This window comes from Delphinapterus leucas, chromosome 8, assembly GCF_059928025.1.
Source record: "Delphinapterus leucas isolate spDelLeu-1000000601 "Yukka" chromosome 8, BTC_Dleu_Yukka2, whole genome shotgun sequence".
Taxonomy (NCBI): domain Eukaryota; kingdom Metazoa; phylum Chordata; class Mammalia; order Artiodactyla; family Monodontidae; genus Delphinapterus; species Delphinapterus leucas.
The window spans coordinates 81644506-81664443 of record NC_143136.1 but is presented as its reverse complement, the minus strand read 5'-3'; the positions used below and the strand labels follow the sequence as shown (position 1 = coordinate 81664443).

General features: G+C 42.0%; 1 protein-coding gene across 1 annotated transcript in view; it reads left to right on the top strand.

The window, feature by feature from the left end:
• Positions 1–7847: 7847 nt before the first annotated feature.
• Positions 7848–19938, top strand: part of EPC2 (enhancer of polycomb 2) — a 107270-nt gene continuing 95179 nt past the window's right edge. Inside the window, exon 1 of the mRNA XM_022569688.3 lies at positions 7848–8183. Within this exon, the coding sequence (XP_022425396.1) occupies positions 8031–8183 (153 nt within the window). The 5' untranslated portion in view covers positions 7848–8030. The remainder of the gene's footprint in view (positions 8184–19938) is intronic.

The following is a 19938-nucleotide window of genomic DNA, read 5'->3' as shown; positions in this document are numbered from 1 at the left end:
TGATAAATAGTCATTGAAGAGAACTTTTGGAAAATGAAAAATAAACTGAACTTTTCAGAGGGTTTGATTAAGTATGTAGCTATAAATATGTCCATCCTTAATAAATATAAGATCTTCTCACTTTGAAGGATCTAATGTTATGTCTTTGGCATGGCCCTATGGCTGTGATGATTTGAATAATAGTTCTACATGCCTGGAACCCAAACAGGGCCAGGGAATGAGGTGTTTTGAGGGGGTGGGAGGAATGTTCTGTTTAATTTAGTTTTTTTTTTTTTTTTTTTTTTTGCGGTATGCGGGCCTCTCACTGTTGCGGCCTCTCCCGTTGCAGGAGCACAGGCTACGGACGTGCAGGCTCCACGGCATGTGGGATCTTCCCGGACCGGGGCACGAACCCGTGTCCCCTGCATCGGCAGGCGGACTCTCAACCACTGCGCCACCAGGGAAGCCCTAATTTAGTTTTAAGTTAAAGAGTTTAAAGTAAAACATAAGCCAGAGTAGAAATGCAGGGTTTCATCTTATATATGCTACAGTTCTAACTGTATCTAATTTTAACCACCTCAAGCCATGGAAATAAAAAGGCAGAGGGCAGAGAAAAGAAATAGTAGTTTTAATGTTGATTGGGCCTCTACTATTTGCCAGGCACTGTGTTAGCTAATTTGTACCACGTTGTCTCATTTAGCTCTCATGAGGAGCCTATGAGATAGGCACAGTAGATCCATTTCACAAGTAAACTCACAGAGGTTAAGCAATATAACAAGAGTTGTAGAATACATGGAGACAAGCTTGGTCTCTCTCCCAAGCCCAAGTGCTCCCTTATCTGACTTTAATTTTTTAGAAGGAGTTTTTAAATTCATCTATCTAGAATTACTATTATTATTATTTACTCAGTACAGGGGGGTTTATGAAGTGAGAAGTAAGAATTTTTCTCTACCACCACCCCTTTCCCTGCAATCTCATTTCCCTCACTAGGGGGAATATTTCGGTAGAATAGTCCAGGCTTGTCTCTGCCTAAAATAGGTTTCAAATGTTGTTTTCTTTGGTTAAGGACTCAGGCACGTTTTAAACAGCTGGAGCTATTGCATATATGGGTTGAAACAAACTATTCAGGCCATTTCATCCCCATGAAATAGAGAAGTAGTAGGAGAAAGGACCAAGAAAGTCAGTAGAGTCTTCAAGCAGCAAACTCTGGACCAAGCTATAGCTGCCCCCAAACTTAGTGGAGGGCATCCATGTGGTGGGGGAAATTGGCCTCCAAACTGATGTCCATTTCCACAGTCCCTTTGTCCATGGAGTCCCGTTAAGTTATCCTAAAGTGCCAGGGTCATCTGTAGGCACGGGCCTGTGTTCCAGCCCTAGAGGGGAATAACCACTGCTGCGAAGGACTGCGGGAGCGGGTAAGTGTGGAAGATGGGGAACTTGGTGCAAAAGCGTCTACACACAAAGCTAGAGAACAGAGCTGGCAAACAACAGCTATTGCCACCAGCTAGAGGGCAACCATCGTGTGGATGCAGCGTGCAGGACCCCACCTCCCCATGCCATCTAACCTGAGAGCAATGCATGTCTTGTTTATGCAAAGGCAAAATTACTTCTAGGCTCAGCTAGTGGGTGCACCCTTAGCTCACTGCAAGAGCAGGAGGGACAGCTCTCTGTTCAGGCACTGGTCCTTGTTAATCTCCTTTCTTTCCAGAAAAGGACATTAACTCTGTCCTCCACAGCACAGTCATTTAAGGCTGCCTTTAATTGGGCGCTTAGAAGAGCCACACTTCAGGCAGTTGCAATGGAGCCACAATTTTGAGCTCTCAGTCACAGAGTTTATCAGGACACAGCTGAGAGAAAAACACTGTTCAGGGAGAATTGCTTGGAGGCTGAAGAGTCCATTCACGGCTCCAGAATCTGCATGGGGTGTGGCTCTTGGCCTCAGACATCCAGGTCCATTTTAACCCTTGCAGGATTGTTTATGCTGGATTGCATATGATACTGTCAGCTTATATAGAAAGTTACTATAAGAAACAGCCAGAGGATGCTCCCTTTTGTGTCTATTATAAGGATACCGTTAAGGTGTCTTTCATACCACCTAGTTGCTCTGTTTACTCTTGGATATTCTGATTAGGACCAGGAATAATTGTAAATCTTCTGAGCAATCATTTTATCTAATGGACATTGTGATCTGTGAAGCCGACAAGGTTTCCTAGTTTCACACAGCTATGAAACACCACATTACTAGGAAACTTACAGCCCAAATGTTATCCTAGCATTTTAGCTACTCTCAAAACCCACCTGAAATCCCTTCTGAAAAAAAGGTGAGGGGTGTAGGTGAGCTAGTAAATATCTAGGTAACTAGTGTATTTTATTTCAGTGGTTTCTGTTTCTTTCTCTGCCAAAGTCACCATTAGTAGCTGATGAAAGACAAGCAGACCTGTTTTCTAATTTGGAGACAAAGTTGTTTTCCTTTCTGCCTCCTAACAAGTCACTCTGGAGTTCAGAGGTCTCTCAATATGCTGATATCAGGCCGTTTTCTTAAGAAACAGGCCATTTTGTTCTTGGGAACACAAAGATAAAGTCAACAAGGTGTGTGGCTATTACTAAATCAATTACCAATTTTCTTTAATTCAGGATTCCAACTGCATATTCCATTCACAAATCTGTGTTTATAAACATTAGTCTTTTTTTTTTTAAAGAAGATGTTGGGGGTAGGAGTTTATTAATTAATTTATTTAATTTTGCTGTGTTGGGTCTTCGTTTCTGTGCGAGGGCTTTCTCTAGTTGTGGCAAGCGGGGGCCACTCTTCATCGCGGTGCGCGGGCCTCTCACTATCGCGGCCTCTCTCGTTGCGGAGCACAGGCTCCAGACGCGCAGGCTCAGTAGCTGTGGCTCACGGGCCCAGTTGCTCCGCGACATGTGGGATCGTCCCAGACCAGGGCTTGAACCCATGTCCCCTGCATTAGCAGGCAGATTCTCAACCACTGCGCCACCAGGGAAGCCCAACATTAGTCTTTTGGTGGTGGGAGAGAGAAAAAAATAGGTAAAGGAAGCCACATTTAGAATAGCAACCCAAGGTTCCTAACAATGGACTCCTCTCATCTAATACTTTGGACCCCAGAGAGCTCGATGCTCTGAGCCTGGTTTACTCGTCTGAGGTGCGCCAGCACATCAGTGAAACTGAACTGCCCTCACAGGGAGAGAGAAACCACCTTCCAAGTTACCTTTCAGAGATGCTTGAGGAGAAAAGGATGCGCTGGTGGAGGAGGCCAGGGAAGGCAACTGAGAAGAATGGATGTTACGGGAGACCTAAGCCAACAGGAGATGTGCAACTGCAGCCCCAAAGCCCCAGATTCTCCACTCCCAACTCTCTACTGAAAATAACATGAAAGGTCCAGCCAGTTCCATGAATGTAACATGGCTTCAGCTGAATGGCAGCTGTGCTGAATTTAAAGTGTGGAATTTCCCAAGGGCAAGGTAGGTGGATTGGGAAGGAGCCTATGTTACCTCCTGTGGACTTGCTCCAACAATTATTTCTCTGTTTCAAACTCAGCACTTTATTAAAATAATTAGGATCATAATCATCACCTCCATGGAACCTAGTGCCTCTCAGAAACCCAGAGCCCTGAAGTTAAATCTACATAGCTTTCTTGCTGCTTGGACACAGATAACTGTCCTCGTCAGATTCATTAGCTCTGTCACAAGAGCTTTACTGATTTCTGGTATCTCTATCCAGAAGCTTGAGTGAGCAGCGTCAATCTATTCCATGTGTGGGGTATTGGGTGTGTTTTCCGGTCAGGATGGGGCAACAAATGAGACAGGCTGTCGGCGTGATTCAAAATTGAGTGTTGTGCCCCCTCTGGAGCTATGTGTTTCCAAATCTGTTTCCTCCAATTACATGTGTCTCATTTTTCCTTGGTTAATAAAATACAAAGCTTATGGGCTGATTATTTTTGAGTCTGTCTGGACCCTTTGTGGAACTTGGGAAGTAAATTGTCAACTTATACACAAGGTGGCACCCTGTGATTCCAGCCAGGTCTGAGCGGAGCGCTGCTGCTAAGAGACAGAAGCACAGCCGCCAATTTTTATTTAGCATCTGGTTTTCCCACTGTGGGGAATATAAAGGTGGAAGTAGATGTTTGGCATATCACCTCTGAGCATAGCCTCTGTCCCCATGTCTCAAAGATTCAGAGTTGCCTCAGTAAAAGGGCACTGGAAGCAGGGGGCTGATTCCAGTTGATGGTAATGAATGCAGACCCCACATTCAGATTACATATGGAAAACAAGGAAGCTTTATTGGTACTGGGCTCATTCCTGGGAACATAAGGGGGAGGGGTGGGGATGCAGTTCACATACCAACCCAATTAACTTTCAATTGGGTTCGCAGAAATAAGGAGCCAATTAGAAAGAACGTGACATTTACAAAACTCTGGAGTAGTTGAATAGCAACTGTGTTTACTAGTTTTAAGGTTCCTTTCAAAAGGTAATTTGTTCATTATTTCGAAGCTGCCTGCCCTGATCGTAGTAGTAGTACGGGGGGAAGTGGAAACTGGAATATAATTTCAGTTCTTACAGTTACTTGACCTTTCTAATTTAGAGTACATTTAGAAGTAGTTTTATTTTGATATAGCTTTAAAACTATTTCTAATTCTTGGGTGTTTATATATTACACTTGCTTGGCCAAATTCATGTCCTTTGGAATTGGTCCAGAGAATATTTGAAGTGGACTGATTCTAGAATGACTATATTCAGTGCATTGTATGTGGAAACTAAAATAGATTAGGCTGCACAACCATTTGAAACAGGTTTTGATAAAGACATTTTATAACAGGCTGTACTTCAAAAGTTGAAGAATATTTTCTGTTTTTAGCACTAACAAGTGTATGGGTATTCAACAGATAGATTAGAAATAAACTTTATGAAAAATAATATTTGTATACAAATAAAAGCTAGTTTCCAAATGTGAAACAGAGGCATTCTGGTTTGGGCACTGAATTTGAAGCCAAGAAAACACAGGCTGTGTCTCACTTGAAAAGTGTATTATGTTATTTGCCTCAAACTGTTTTATTCCCAGCTCTATAATCATTGCCTACAGGGCAAGAGGAAAATGGAGATTTGGGGAAAAAAATCTGCTACATGGTCAAAGAAAAAGAACAAACCAACAACTACTACAGCAAAAACCCATTCCTGTAATAGAATTTCAGGTTTCACAAAAGTTTCTTTGAATGGCTTTGATTGGTTCTAAAATTCCTAGGCCCAAAAAGGGGAAGCTGAAGAGCCAGTTAGGCCATAAGAGCAGATATTGGCAGCAATGGCTAGGTCAGGTGACAGGCTAAGAAGATATGTGAATTCCAGGTGGGAGTGGAATGGGGTCAGTATCACTGAATTTTTTCAGGGGATATCAGTCAACAACTATATAGTAGGTGCCGGCTATGCGTGAGGCATAGAACTGGAGATACAGTGATTAACAGAGCAGATGTTGGTCCTACCCTCCTTGAGGCTATTGCATCCTTAGGCTCTGGGTTATGCACTCTATTAGCCATTGGTTGGAAGGTCTCAGTAATTTGGATCAGCAAGTGTAGAATGCTGAATGGTCAATAAACTGAAGAGCTTGGATAACAGGGTGGCATTGCTGAGAAAACAAGAGTTTTGGAGTTAGGCTAGACCTGGATTTGAACCTACTTCTTCAAGTTTATTATTGTTGAAACTTGGCAAACTATCTGTCTGAGCCTGTTTCCTTATTAGTAAAATTGTAATTGTAATTTCTTCACAGGGCTATAATGAGAATTAAGTGGGATTCTATTAAAATACAATTAATTGAGATAATAGATACATAGTATCCCTAGAGTGGCTGGTATATTATAGATATTCAGTATTTTCTTTCTTGAGAGAGAGTAGCAATAAATACAGGGAACAGAAGAAAGCTATCATTTCTGAACCTGAGAAGTGCCAGATGAAAGCCCTGGATGACTCATTTCTTCAACCATTGCTTCCCCCCACCCCTCTCAGGCTTGAATCCAGGGCTGACCCCCTCCCAACAACATCTTGTTCTTCCTTGCAGAGAATTGGAACTGTTCCAGAGGGTAGCACTCAGATCAGGACATGCCCATAAGCTTGAGGAAGGTATTGCTTACAAGAAGTGAGTCACTGCACCTCCATTCTTTAGATGGAAAACACTCAAGCCCCACTAAAAGCCTGAATTTCTTGCTGGGCCAAAGGGGTTAGACTATGCCGTGCAGTCTATACCCACCATTTTGCCCTCAAAGCGGGAGGTGGAGAGAAAAGGGAGGACAGGAAGGAAAAAGATAGAAGGGAAGAAGTAGATGAGGAAGTGGAGGAAGAGATGGGGCTTTGATGTCCCATAGAAATGACAGTAGGAATAGGTTTTTTTCTATTCTGGATGTCAGCAAACCATCGACTTTTCTCTGAGCTAGGCAAAATACTTATCAATTATTAGAAAATGGCAAAATGTGTTACACTCTTCCTAGGGATTTTGTGGGAAAACTGTAATGCTTAAAGTCTAACCAAGGAACTCAGCTAAACGAGGTTGATGTCAACAATAGGTGGTACTTATTTGAGTTAACTGGATTTTCTCTCCTCTTTAGAACTTTCTCTAACCGGTTCAGGCTAAAGAAGTCTCCTTTCTCTGAACTCTCGCGGCAGTTACGGCCTGTACGACTCATTTGGTAATACTCATGTTCTACTGCCTTGTATCGCCTATATAGTTTTCTTCAAGTGATAAACTTTTTTTTTTTTTTTTGCCGTCATTTATCTTTACGGCTGCCCTGTTCGTCAACTATTTAAATCTCATCTGTCCAACCTTTCTGTCATCCCATCAATGTGAAAGCTGCACAGGGCAGGAACTATGTATCTCAAACTTCTTTGTGTCTTCCACAGCACCAATATTTTACACAGATCGGCCACGTTGGAAATGTGTGCTGCCTTGGTTAAATGCTATAAGCTTAAGAACTCTAATATTTTTGAAATCAGAAGTATCTGTCATCCACTAAAGAATTCTATGAAGTTTGGGTGACAGGTTCAAGCGCACTTGTTGCATCTGGCAGCTTCAAACGTTTTTCCTCATTGCCGTTAGCATCCTCCCGGCGAAAGCGAGGATGCCTTACCTTGGAGAGCTCTTTCGGTCAGGTACTAAAGAGAGGATGCGGGGAAGAGGGCTGGGACTGCGTAAGCGTTTTCCCGGCAGGAGAGACCCGGCAGGTCGGCGCGCCTCGTAGTGGGCAGAAGGAATGGACCTTTCGCACCTCTCAGGGATGTGCGAATTGGAGGATGCGAATTAGCCGGCGCTCGGGGCGCCTTGGAGATAAGCTCTTTATAAGTAGAGGCTCGGTGGGGCAGTTGTGGCTCCGGTTGACATTTTCCTTTCGCGCTCACAGACTTCTGCACGCTCGCGCTGCTCAGGGCGGCTGTGTTTTGCCCGGCACCGTCCTCCGGGGCACCCAGCGAGCAGGGTGTCGGGGCCGCGGAGGCAGAGGCGCACGCTCGGGGGCGCGGGTTAACTTGCGCACCTGGCACCTGCCACACGGCGAGAGCGCGGGCTGCCGAGCGGAGCGCCGCCACCGCCCCCTCACCCGGAGCGGCCGGAGGCTGAGCACGCTCCCGCGGGCCGGCCGCGCCGCGGAGAGAGTGGGTGGGCGGGCGAGGGAGGGGAAGGGAGAGGAAGGGAGAGGAAGAAGGGAGGGAGGGAGGGAGAGGGCGAAGCGCGTCCCCGCGGCGGGGGCGCGCTCTCGCGCGGGCTGCCGGGATCGCTCGCCGCCGCTGTGGTAATGTCCGCCATGTTGGCCATGGCGCAGGGAGCGGATCGGGCGGGCGAGCGGCGGATCTAGTGTGTAGAAGCGGCCGCGGGCGGCGGGGGGCTGTTTTCGGGCGGGGTGGGCGCCCATGCTGTGGCCGGGGGCAGTGAGGAGGAGGAGGAGGAGCGGGCCGGCCGCGCTGCACTGAGGAAGGAGGTGGAGGAGGCGGCGGGAGTCCTCCCCCCCTCCCCTCCCGCCCCGCCGCCGCCGCCCGGGCTGTTCCTGTAAGGCGGGGAGACAATGAGTAAACTCTCCTTCCGAGCGCGGGCGCTGGACGCCGCCAAACCGCTGCCTATCTACCGCGGCAAGGACATGCCTGATCTCAACGACTGCGTCTCCATCAACCGGGCCGTGCCCCAGATGCCCACCGGGATGGAGAAGGAGGAGGAATCGGTAGGGACTCGAGTGTTTATTACCCCCCCTTCCCTCCTCCCCCCTCCCCTTTGTCAGTCGGGCTTCGCCATTCACAGAGCGCTTTACGCTCGCTGGAGGGCGCCGCAGCCGCTCTAACGCATGGGACCCTACGCCGGCGGAGTAGCGTAAACCCTCTCGGCCGGCGCAGCGCCCGCCCGCGGCCGCCATGTTGTTGCGTCCCAGTGTTGTGATTAGCTCGCAGCGCCGCTTACGCTGCCGTAAGGGGGCCTTGCCGTAAGCGGCGGCCCGGAATGGCGCAGGGGATGTTCTGGCCGCACTTGGCGTACGGCCTCTGTTTACCTTTTTTTTTTCTTCCCCCGGCGCGGGATGCGAGGGATCCTTTAGCTAGGGAAGATTTCCCCCCCCACTTTTAGGTTTAGTTTTGCATTGGGCTCTCTTTGAAATGACTTAACGGAAAGTAAAGCGCTTTCAAAACAAACATCATCTTCCTTCTAGCAAGGTAATCCTCGCTCCCCGGCCCGCTTGGGTGCAGCGGGATGAAGGTGGTGCAGCACTGCGGCGGGGGAGGGCGGGGGCCGCCACTACCAGCAGGATGTAGCGCTAGAAAGCCGCTGATCGGCTAGCTCCGCTCCGCGGAGCGAGTTCGTTCGGCCTGCCTAGCCGGGACGGCGCCCGCTCAGTGCGCGGCGTTAGAAAGGGACCGGGGATGTTCAGCTGCGAGCCGCCGGCGCTGCGCTGTCCTCGCGCCGCGTTCCGGAGAATTGTCATGTGCGTTGGGGGGTGTCTTTTAGAAGTTGAGGACCTACTGCATCGAAATTGACAGCTGCATTTTTTATAACAACAGCAGTTTAGGGCAAAAATGCTTTTTCCCCCTGATGGGTTAAATTTTGGATACGGTTGAATTTCACCTGGCTTGAGAATGTTTATGACTCTGGAGTGGTGTTACTTGCGTGCGAAGTTCATAGTAACTGCAACCTCAAGAATTTCTTCAATGAACCTGTGGTCCCGCCTTATTGTCAACCCCGGGTGTGCGTGGATTGGTTCTCTTGCTTCTGTGACTGTCAAAAGAAGGCCTGAGGTTTCTGTGATTGGTTTTCTCTTTTGACTATTAATATTGCAGGAAATGCTTTTATGCTTTTGATTGGCTGCTCGAGTTGTGACCTCATTATATTACCCTGTTATTACTACTTTCTGCTGTGATTGAATCACGTTTCTCGGTGTTTGTTTTTGAAAGCCTTGCACTTGCCATAGAAAAAGTATGTCCTCAATATCAGATGAACATTCAACTTTTTAAAAAGTAAGCAAGATGAAAACCCAGCATTTATGCTGAAGGTTTAGAGCTAAGTCAAATGTGAAAATTCTTTCTGTTTTTTTTTTTTTCTTTCTGTTTTTAAATAAAATTTATTTCTAGCTTAGCTCAATTTTCCATGGGAAAGATAATTAAAATAAGGAATAGTATGTACAAGAACTAATTTAATTGAGCTTTAAAAAACACAACTTGGGATTCCACAAAGTTACATTTTTATTAATGTTATTTCCCAAAAAGAAAGGTGGCTAATGAGTCTTTTTTTTAAATTTATTTTATTTATTTATTTTTGGCTTATTTAATTAATTTATTTGTTGGGTCTCCGTTGCTGCACGCGGGCTTTCTCTAGTTGCCGCGAGCGGGGGCCACTCTTCGTTGCTGTGCGCGGGGTTCTCATTGCAATGGCTTCGCTTGTTGAGGAGCACGGGCTCTAGGCGCGTGGGCTTCAGTAGTTTTGGCACACAGGCTCAGTAGTTGTGGCTCACGGGCTCTAGAGTGCAGGCTCAGTAGTTGTGGCGCACTGGCTTAGTTGCTCCGCGGCATGTGGGATCTTCCTGGACCAGGGATCAAACCCGTGTCCCCTACATGGGCAGGCATATTCTTATCCACTGCGCCACCAGGGAAGCTCATGAGTCTTAAAGTATCAATATTGTATGTAATTACTTGGACCCTATTATTTTGGTTTGGGAAGAACTTGAATCAAGAAACTTGTTCTAGAATGAATAGTTAGCCCCTGGAAGATATATTACTTTTTGCCAACAGTGATTAGCAATGTACTTATTTATTGCTTTAGGTCCTTGGTCACATAGGTCTTGGTATTTTATCTTAAGTTAGAAGAAAACTTGCAATTTAGTTCCTGTTTTAATGATGCATTAAAAATAAATACTTAACTCCCTTACAGTTTTGTACTATAATACTAACCTTTTCAGTAAAACTTGTGATTTTCTTTTTTTTTTTTTTTTTTTTTTGTGGTACGTGGGCCTCTCACTGTTGTGGCCTCTCCCTTTGCGGAGCACAGGCTCCAGACGCGCAGGCCCAGTGGCCATGGCTCATCGGCCCAGCCGCTCCGCGGCATGTGGGATCTTCCCGGACCGGGGCACGAACCTGTGTCCCCTGCATCGGCAGGCGGACCCTCAACCACTGCGCCACCAGGGAAGCCCTGTGATTTTCAATCTAGAGCATGGGTGCTAATTTTTATTATTTTCAGTAGCCTGCTTCAACTGCCCAATTTTAGGTAAGAAGAAATCCAGATTCTGATAGAACTAGAGTTGAAACTCAGGACTTCTGACTCTTTGTCCTGTCTTTTCTGCCTCTTCAATGTTACAAGTGAAGGTTCTTAAAATCAAAACTAAACAAACTCTGGCAGTTAAGATTTATAGTCTAGAGTCTTTTGCTTTCCATAATGTCCAGTTGGGGTGTTTTTTTTTTTTTCTTTTTTAGTAGTGCATTGCCTTAACCATTCGGCCACCTCGTCCCATTCGTTTTCTTTTTTAAAGTAACATATAGGTCAGAGGACTTGTGCTTCAATGAGTAACAGCCAATTCAGTTGTTCTGGTCGTATTTATAGGACCTATTAAACATAATTATTTGTTCTCTATATATTCTGCCTTGATAAACAGTTATAAGAAGCAGTAAAATATAAATTTCATGAATGTGTCACTTGAGTTGTGTTTCAATTTAACTTCCATTATCAAAATATTCTAATTAGTTCCCTTTATAAGTATATTCTTTTTAATCACATAACTTGTTAAAAAACAACAACAAAAACCTTGGTTTATGGGTTTATAGTTGTTGCTTGGCATTTCTAAATCATCCACAGTATGTCCTCTTCCTGCTTGGTTGGCAGAATAATTTGACTTCACTTTATGGGCTTCATGGATCCACTGCCCCCATCTCCCTATCCCCACACCCCTGCCATAAGATGAAGGACTGTCTCCGTGTAGCTATTGGACTATTATTAGACTTTGTTTATGTAGTCATAAACTCAGTTTTGAGTTACATTTTGATAATACCTAGGTGAGGTGGTCTAGGTGTCCTTTGGCACTGGAACACTCTATCATTGCTGGCCATATCATTCTCTTAGTTCTTCTCTTTTGGACACAAAAGCATACTTCTTTTCTTTCCTTTCCTATGTTCATTGTATTTGCGTAAGGTCTGCCAGTTGGCATCCTCTTATGACTCAGTGTCTCTGGTGCTCCTCATGGCACTTGGTCTAGGTCAGATACTTTAGAGTTACCTAGAATCTAAACAACCAGAAAGATCAGGTAATTGGTATTCTGCTACCTCCCCAGGAGTGTTGTATAATGATAGCTGATGATTTTAATAATATCTACCATTTTTTGAACACTTGTTGAGCTGCAGGTACTGTGCTAAGAACTTTACATATATTATTCCATTTAATCCTCTTTCAAATCAACTTTTTGAGGTATAATCTGTATAAAATAAAACAGACCCATTTAAAGCATAGGGTTTAAAGAGTTCTGACAAATGTGTACACCCATGGAAACATCATCACAATCAAGATATAGGAACATATCAAATACCCTAAAAGTTCCCTTTTGCTTCTTTGCAAGTCTGTCCCTCCAGTAGTTCTAAGCCTTCTTTCACTACAGATTAGTTTTGTCTTTTTTAGAATTTCATATAAATGGAATCATACATACTTTTTTATGTCTGGCTTCTTTTGCTTAGTGTGATGCATTAAAGATTCATTTCAAAAAAAAAAAAAAAAAAAAAGATTCATTTCTGTTGGGTATATTAGTCTATATACTGAATGCTGAATAACATTTCAGTGAATTGATATACTATAATATATTCATCCATCCGTCTGTTGTTGGATGTTTGAGTTATTTCTAGTTTTTGGTTTTCATTTAATCTTTGTAACAGCCCTAAAGTTCTCCCTGCTGGTAACTGACAGGGCTAGAATTGAAACTCTTGTCCTCTAGTGTAACAAAAACCCATTCTCATAACCACGGTGCTCCGTATTGACTTCTTACAGAACCCCGAATTATCTTCTGAACTGTTATTAACTTCATTATAGTTTCTGTGAGTAATTTTTACCTTTTATAATTATGGGAACTTTAAAAAGTGATATTGATTTTATTGGAATATTAAATTATTAAGAAGTGTAGTTTTTCGGTACGCGGGTCTCTCACTGCTGTGGCCTCTCCCGTTGCGGAGCACAGGCTCCGGATGCGCAGGCTCAGCGGCCATGGCTCACGGGCCCAGCCGCTCCGCGGCATGTGGGATCATCCCAGACCGGGGCACGAACCCGCGTCCCCTGCATCGGCAGGCGGACTTTCAACCACTGCGCCACCAGGGAAGCCCAAGAAGTGTAGTTTTTATCACTTAACTGTCTGACTTTTGCTCTAGGCCTTTCAGATTTTTTTGGTCTTTTTTTTTTTCTTAGAAGTCTATCAACTTTGCTTCTCCGTATATTGGCATCATTATGTTTGAGTGTTTATGGTATCTTAAGTATGTGAGAAGTTTGTGGTAAACTATCCTATTTTATTTTTTAGATTTTCTCCTAATAGAATGTAATCTCTGTAAGGGCAAGGATCTTTGCATGTTTTGTTCATTAATATACTCCAGTTGCCCAGAACTGTGCCTTAACACATAACATATGCTTGATAAATGTTTGAGTGTTGGATGAGCTTCTACTTCTATACCAAGAGCTATGTTTTTGTGAAACTCTAGCTCTGTGTGTGTGTGTATGTGTATAATTCATTAGCAGAATTTGGTAAATTATTCTTCCAGATGCTCTTTTTGGTTTCTTACTTTGGAACTATGGATACTTAAATACTAAATCTTTTTATTTCCTCTTGAGTCAGAGGCCTCTTTAAATGCAGAATTTCTTACGCAGAGTATGGCGTCAGTATTGGTCTTTATCTTGCGTTAATTATTCCTCTCATAGGTGTATGTAGCTTTGCGTAAAATACCTCCTCACATTAGAGTGAGCCAAAATCTACATGAAGTATGTGATTCCGCTTGTTTTTAAAGTAAAAGACCATGATTGATTTAGATTGCCATTTCTCTGCTCATGTTAGTTGCCTGATTTTTGTTGTTATCTTAATATTTTAAGTGATATTTTGAATGATAGGGTCAGAATATATTCAGTCTTTCTACCATTTCAGAGTTATCTTTGGTACTAATATATTTCATGTTTCATAATAGAAGGGTTCTAGGATATAAAATACAATTTTGTAGATTGATATTGTAAAAACATTACACATTTATTATTTCATCAAAAGCAAATATTGGCCAGGTATCGTGTAAGTGCCAGGCTTTATCTAAATAAGATATTGGAAAATAAGATATTGGAAATAAGATATTGGGTTTGAATATCAAAAGTATTGTAAAGCTGTGTGCTGAAGTGTTGTTAGGATTAAAAGAAGCATACGATACAGATCTTGACTTCAGGGAATTTAAATGAGTCATTGGGGACTTAAATGAGTCATTGGGGTCAAAAACATATCTTGAAAGTTAGCAAAAAACTACCAGGTTAAGTCAACCTGACAGATATTTAAAAGAGCATTAGAAAAAGTTAGATGTCAATATAGTTGATAGGAATAAGAGTAAACTGTTGCTGGAATGTATAGAGAAGTCTTCTTGGAAAGAAATTTAGTAATTTGGACTTTAAGATTTGATTTTATAGTGTATGTTGAAGCAAATACTTGAGTACAGGAATATTTAAAGCAAGTTCTATGGATGTTAAGTAGACTAAAGGAAGGTTCTTCCGTGTTATATTTTTAATCTATCCTTGTTTATTCTTTTTCCCCTGCTGATAGAAACTTCAGGACGGTAACACTGTTATTTCTGAGCACATTATTCTCTTAGCTCTTTCTCCTTTATTTGGACATGCAGATGGCTTTCACTTCTTTTCTTCCCCTTCCTTTGTTCCCTGCTATATCTTCAGCACTAGAAACTGTTTAGAACATAGACAGCACTATGTAAATATTTGGTGAATGAATGAATAAAAGTTGGGATGGAGATTAGATTTTTGAAAGAGGAGAATTATACCAGATTTTAGATAGTTTTAAATGTTAGGTCCAGGAGTTTGTAGGAAGGTGTAGAACAAAGTATTGAGGTGTAAGTATGAAGTCTGTTTCTGGTTTTGGTTCTGTCCTTAAGTGGCCATATGATCTGGGAAAGTTTGCCTACCGTCTCTGAGCCTCACGTCGATCATCACTACCATCACAGCTACCATTTATTGAGTGTATGTTAGTGTGTTGAGCATGTGCCAGGTACTTTATTAAACTCAGTAGGTGATTTAGAGCTCATTATAATGGTAGGATGTGTAGATGCTACTATCTCTTTTCCAGAAGAAGAAACTGAAGCTTTAGAAATTAAGCAACTTGCCCAAGGTCACCCCTACCTATACCAGAACATGGGAGAGCTAGTATTTTAACTCATGCCCTGTGGGTGATTGATTCCAGTGCTCTCATCTTCACCATTGCTTCATCTGTAAAATGAGTGGGTTGAGAACTAGATGATATCTAAAGTTCATTACATCTCTTATGTCCAATCATTTATTTGCCCATGGGCACGGAGGAGTCATTTTGTCTCAGGGAATGATGTTATGAAAGAAACTTTGTGGAGAATGCCTTTTGTAAACATGTTCCTTTTTTAAAAAATATAAAGGAATGGTTTATCTGTGGTCTTAAGTTTAGATTTCTTATGCATCAGTTCTTTAAAAATGAGGCCTAGGGCTTCCCTGGTGGCGCAGTGGTTGAGAATCCGCCTGCCAATGCAGGGGACACGGGTTCGAGCCCTGATCTGGGAAGATCCCACATGCCGCGGAGCAACTGGGCCTGTGAGCCACAATTACTGAGCCTGCGCGTCTGGAGCCTGTGCTCCGCAACAAGAGAAGCCGCGATAGTGAGAGGCCCGCGCACCGCGATGAAGAGTGGCCCCCGCTTGCCACAACTAGAGAAAGCCCTCGCACAGAAACGAAGACCCAACACAGCCATAAGTAAATAAATAAAAATTTAAAACTCTTAAAAAAAAAAAATGAGGCCTAAAGATATTTGACATGTGGGACCATTAGGTTGGTTTCAAGTAACAGAAACCAAATTTGATTTCTTTAAGGTTCCTGGGGGTTGTCTCACAGGCACCAAGGAAGGGCTGAACAGTCAAGGCTTGGCTAGCCAGGAACCAGGGCAGCTGTGGGCCCTTCAGCAGCAACTGACATTAATATCACTCAATTCTAGTAATTCTCGACTTTTGAGAAGTAGTATAGGGTAATGGTTAAGTGCATGTATTCTGGAGCCAGACTCTATGGGTTTGAGTCCTCGGGCGGATTAATTTAATCTGTAAAATTTCATGGGGATTGTTGGGAAGATGAAATTGTAGTGTGCTTGGAATAGTTTGTGACATGCAGCAAACATTCAATAAATATTAGCTATTATCATCACTGTTGTATTTCTTTTAGCTTCAAACTCCAGATTCCTTGCATAGCTCTAATCCATGGGGCAGACTTTGGGGGAAATACCAAGAAGTAAGGGATGGAGACAGTGATCAGTTCTTTGATGATGCATTCTGAAGATGGGTGTTAGGATAATCTCCTAAATCTCTGTCTGTTGAGATGTGATTATCTTATATCAGAGTTTTTAACAAGTATCAAGATCAATGTCAGACACTTCTGAAGGCAAGAATTTTATAAAGTTACACTAAGGAATCTATTGAAATAATGCCCAGTTCATCTGTCAGAAGATGACTTTCATGTGGTTGAATGTTGTGTTTAACCACATTGTATTAAAGTTTCACACTATATCATGCAAAACAAACAAACCAACAAAGAAACAAAAACAAAGCCCTCCAGATTCCTGAGATAGAGGACATTATTGATTTAGCTTGTATCAGGTATCTATCTACTTCTAAGTCAAGGAACAGGGGAAGTTAGTATACAAGTGCTGTTAAGGGCTACCCTCCTGAGAATGGGGCTTAGCTAGGGAGCTGCCCTGAGAGACCTACTACTGGTGGATATATAACATTATTAGAAGTTACGAAGTTAGATTGGTTTAATCCATGGTTTGACCCAAGGTGAATGTGTATTCTTAGTTGTGTTTTTGCAAACCTCAAATTTGTAAGGTGTTCTAAGGAGATTAGAATATTTTGTATTATGGGGTTTTTTTTTTTGTTTTTTTTTTTGCGGTACGTGGGCCTCTCACTGTTGTGGCCTCTTCCATCGCGGAGCACAGGCTCCAGACGTGCAGGCCCAGCGGCCATGGCTCATGGGCCCAGCTGCTCCGCGGCATGTGAGATCCTCCCAGACTGGGGGCACAAATCTGCGTCCCCTGCATCGGCAGGCAGACCCTCAACCACTGTGCCACCAGGGAAGCCCCTGTATTATGTTTTTTAATGAAACTTGAATTAAGGACTGTAGAAGAAGTCTCCAAAATCCTTTTAAAGAAAGCAAATGTTCCACACTTACTAATATTCAGAGCAGAAAGGGATGAAATTTTCTGTGACTTCAAATAAATTATTTAACCTTCCTGGCCCTTAGTTTCCTCATTTGTGAAATAGAATTGGACTGAGAATTGGACTGAATGATCTTTAAAGTACCTTTGGCTCTAAAAATTACTTGCTTCTTTGAATTCACATGTCTACTTACTGGGCATATTGTACAGAATGTAAATCAGATGAGAAGAACTAATAAATGAGAGACTGGATATTAGGAAGATATTAATAGGTAAAATTTAACTCTTTAACACTATTGGAATCTGTCTATTTGGTTTAGAGTTCTTTTTTTATGAGGATCAGTTACATTTATCCACTATCTTGTACTATTTTTTCCTAGAGATCAAGAGAGCAATCCACTCTGTGTGTTTTGGGTATGATCAGTTCCCTTGCTTTCATGAAATTTTCACCATCTTTACTACTATTACTGATTGCTATAAATGTTTTGAATTTTGGTATACTTATAGCTCATAACATTGAGTTTATTTTAATTTTCTAATATCTCATGTTTTTCACTTGAGGGGTGTGTGTGTATGGGTACGGTTATAGCATGACAGACTAAGTACATGTGAGAGAATAGACATTTATTTTCTCACGTAGACCAGATGCCTTAAGGATGCTTTCATGTCTTTGTTTTATTCAGCACAGGCTGGATACCTACCCAGGCACTTATGTGATAGAAAGTTTGTAATACAGACATTGACCATGATCCTGGCACTGGGATTGAATTTGATTGTATTACTAAATATACAGCTGGACATCTTATTTCATTTTAAGTAGAGGTGAAGTAGAGAAACAGTAATGGAAGCATAGGGGACAGCATGAGGAGGAAAGGATGATAGGTAGGAATAAGCCATGAAGCAGACCCATGTAGATAGCAGAAGGTCCATTATAATTATTTGATTTTTATCTTAAAACTGATTTTTTGCCTTGTCTACATTTAAATGGAACAGAACTTCAGATTTGCCTACTTCATTATGCATTACTGTTCTTTGTGGGATTAATACTGGAGGAAGAGGGCAGTCACTTCCAGATTCTCCCTACCACCATTTCCTTATATCTGCTTTTAGGTTTCTTTTTTCTCGTCAGCTAGTTTTACTTGCAGAGGAACGCAGAGTGGAAGAGCCTGCCTGTCTGTTAGCTCTCTAACTCACATCCGTATCTTTGCTTTTCGCTTTCTTACCTCCTTTTTTGTCGTTGCTGGCAGAAGAGCATGAGATTGTCGGCTGGGGAGTTGACAAGCAGCCCTAAATTGTACAGCTAATTTGATGAAGTTGTTGGAACTTTGAAATTGTGACGTAGGTTTCAATTTTGGCTTCTATCACTTTCCCTCTGGGCAAGATACATTACTTTATCTCTTTAAGTCACATTTCTTCATATGTTTAATGAGAAGTATCTCAAAAGGTAATTTTAAAGATTAACTTTTTTGTAAAGACTTAAGTCAGTGCCTTATACAGATGACTGCTATTTTTTTAATTATTAAAGACGATTTTCAGTTATACAGGATAATAAATGTGAAGGAATATAGAAGAGTAAAATATACAGAGTATCTTCATACATTACTCTGTGGTGTGGTTTCATGTTTTTTCTCCTGCCAGTTAAATATATTTTTACAGCTTTCAAACATTAGCAAATCAGTATGTATATTTTGCTCCTTCCATCTTTGTTTCCTGGCAGAGCAGTTAACAATCAAATTGATTAAAAAAATGAAAGTCTTTAAAAATTAGCAGCCAAGAGGACTAAATCTTCAGCTAATTCTCAGAGTAATAATTGAATCCTGAATAATTGCTAGTTAAATATTGTATTTGTTTTTAGAAGTTACTATTTTTTTTAGACAGATTAGTCATGGAGGAAACTCATGGAGATTTTAGTGATGAAAATCTGTTCAGTGGGAGGTGTACACTAGAGAATGAATGATGAGAGATATTCTAATATACCAGTGAACCCTGGGATGAACACCTAAGTTTGGGAACTAGCAGGCTACTGAAGAGAGTAATCTTGCCATTTGTTTGATCCTTGAGATGTTTCTAAACTGGGACATTTTTGACATTCAGTTCGTAGCTGGTTGAATGGACTGTCACAGGCATACCAGGATGTTTGTTACATCAGTCTTCTGCCCACTAATTCGTGGTAGCATTCCAATTGGAATAACCTCCAAATGTTCCCTCCCTCAAGTTTTCCCAATGTGGACTATTGCAGTTGATTTGAGAACCATTATCTAAGCCTTCTTAAATTTTTTATTTTTTATTTTTTTTTAAGCCTTCTTAAATTTTTTTTGTGACTTGGACTCCTTTGGCAGTCTGTTGAAACTCCTCAGAATGATGTTTTAAATGCATAAAATCAACCAAACTAGTTATATTGAAATAAGTTATCAAAGTATTAAGACAACTTTTAATTTACGTGCTTTATTAACACATTAATAATAGGATCTAGAGTTGGATCTGATTATCTTTTCGAAGTAATGGTAAGTATAAATATTTTGACAAGTGCAACTACTGTAACATGACAATGAAAAGGTTTGTGATTTCTGTTGCATTGCTAGGTCACAAGTATTGCTAATACTACTGTGGTCTGTTGCCTATGTTAATAATTGAAGGAAATGGTAAATTTGTTAGAAGTTAGTGAAATTAGAGAAATGATTATTTTCTCACCCAAGTTCATGGGCCCCTCAATGCTTTCTGTGAATGTTTTGGGGAATATGACCTGAGGTTCAGAACCCCTCAAGAGTTTCTGTCGCCTAAATGGCAGTTCTATTTCTGTGTCATCCTTGTCGCCAAAATATAGTCAGGCTACGGATTTTATCCCCATCATTATAAAGGAGATACTACTATAAACAGAATTCTTTTTTCATGTTTAAGACATTTTCTAGCTTTTTAAAATTGAAAAGTAATAGACCCACATGATTTAAAGATAAAAACCTTATAGCAGAACCTAACATACATAAAAAGTAAGTGTCCTTCCCTACGTCCCCAGACACTCTACAGAGGCAGCTATTGGTAGCATTGTGTGCAT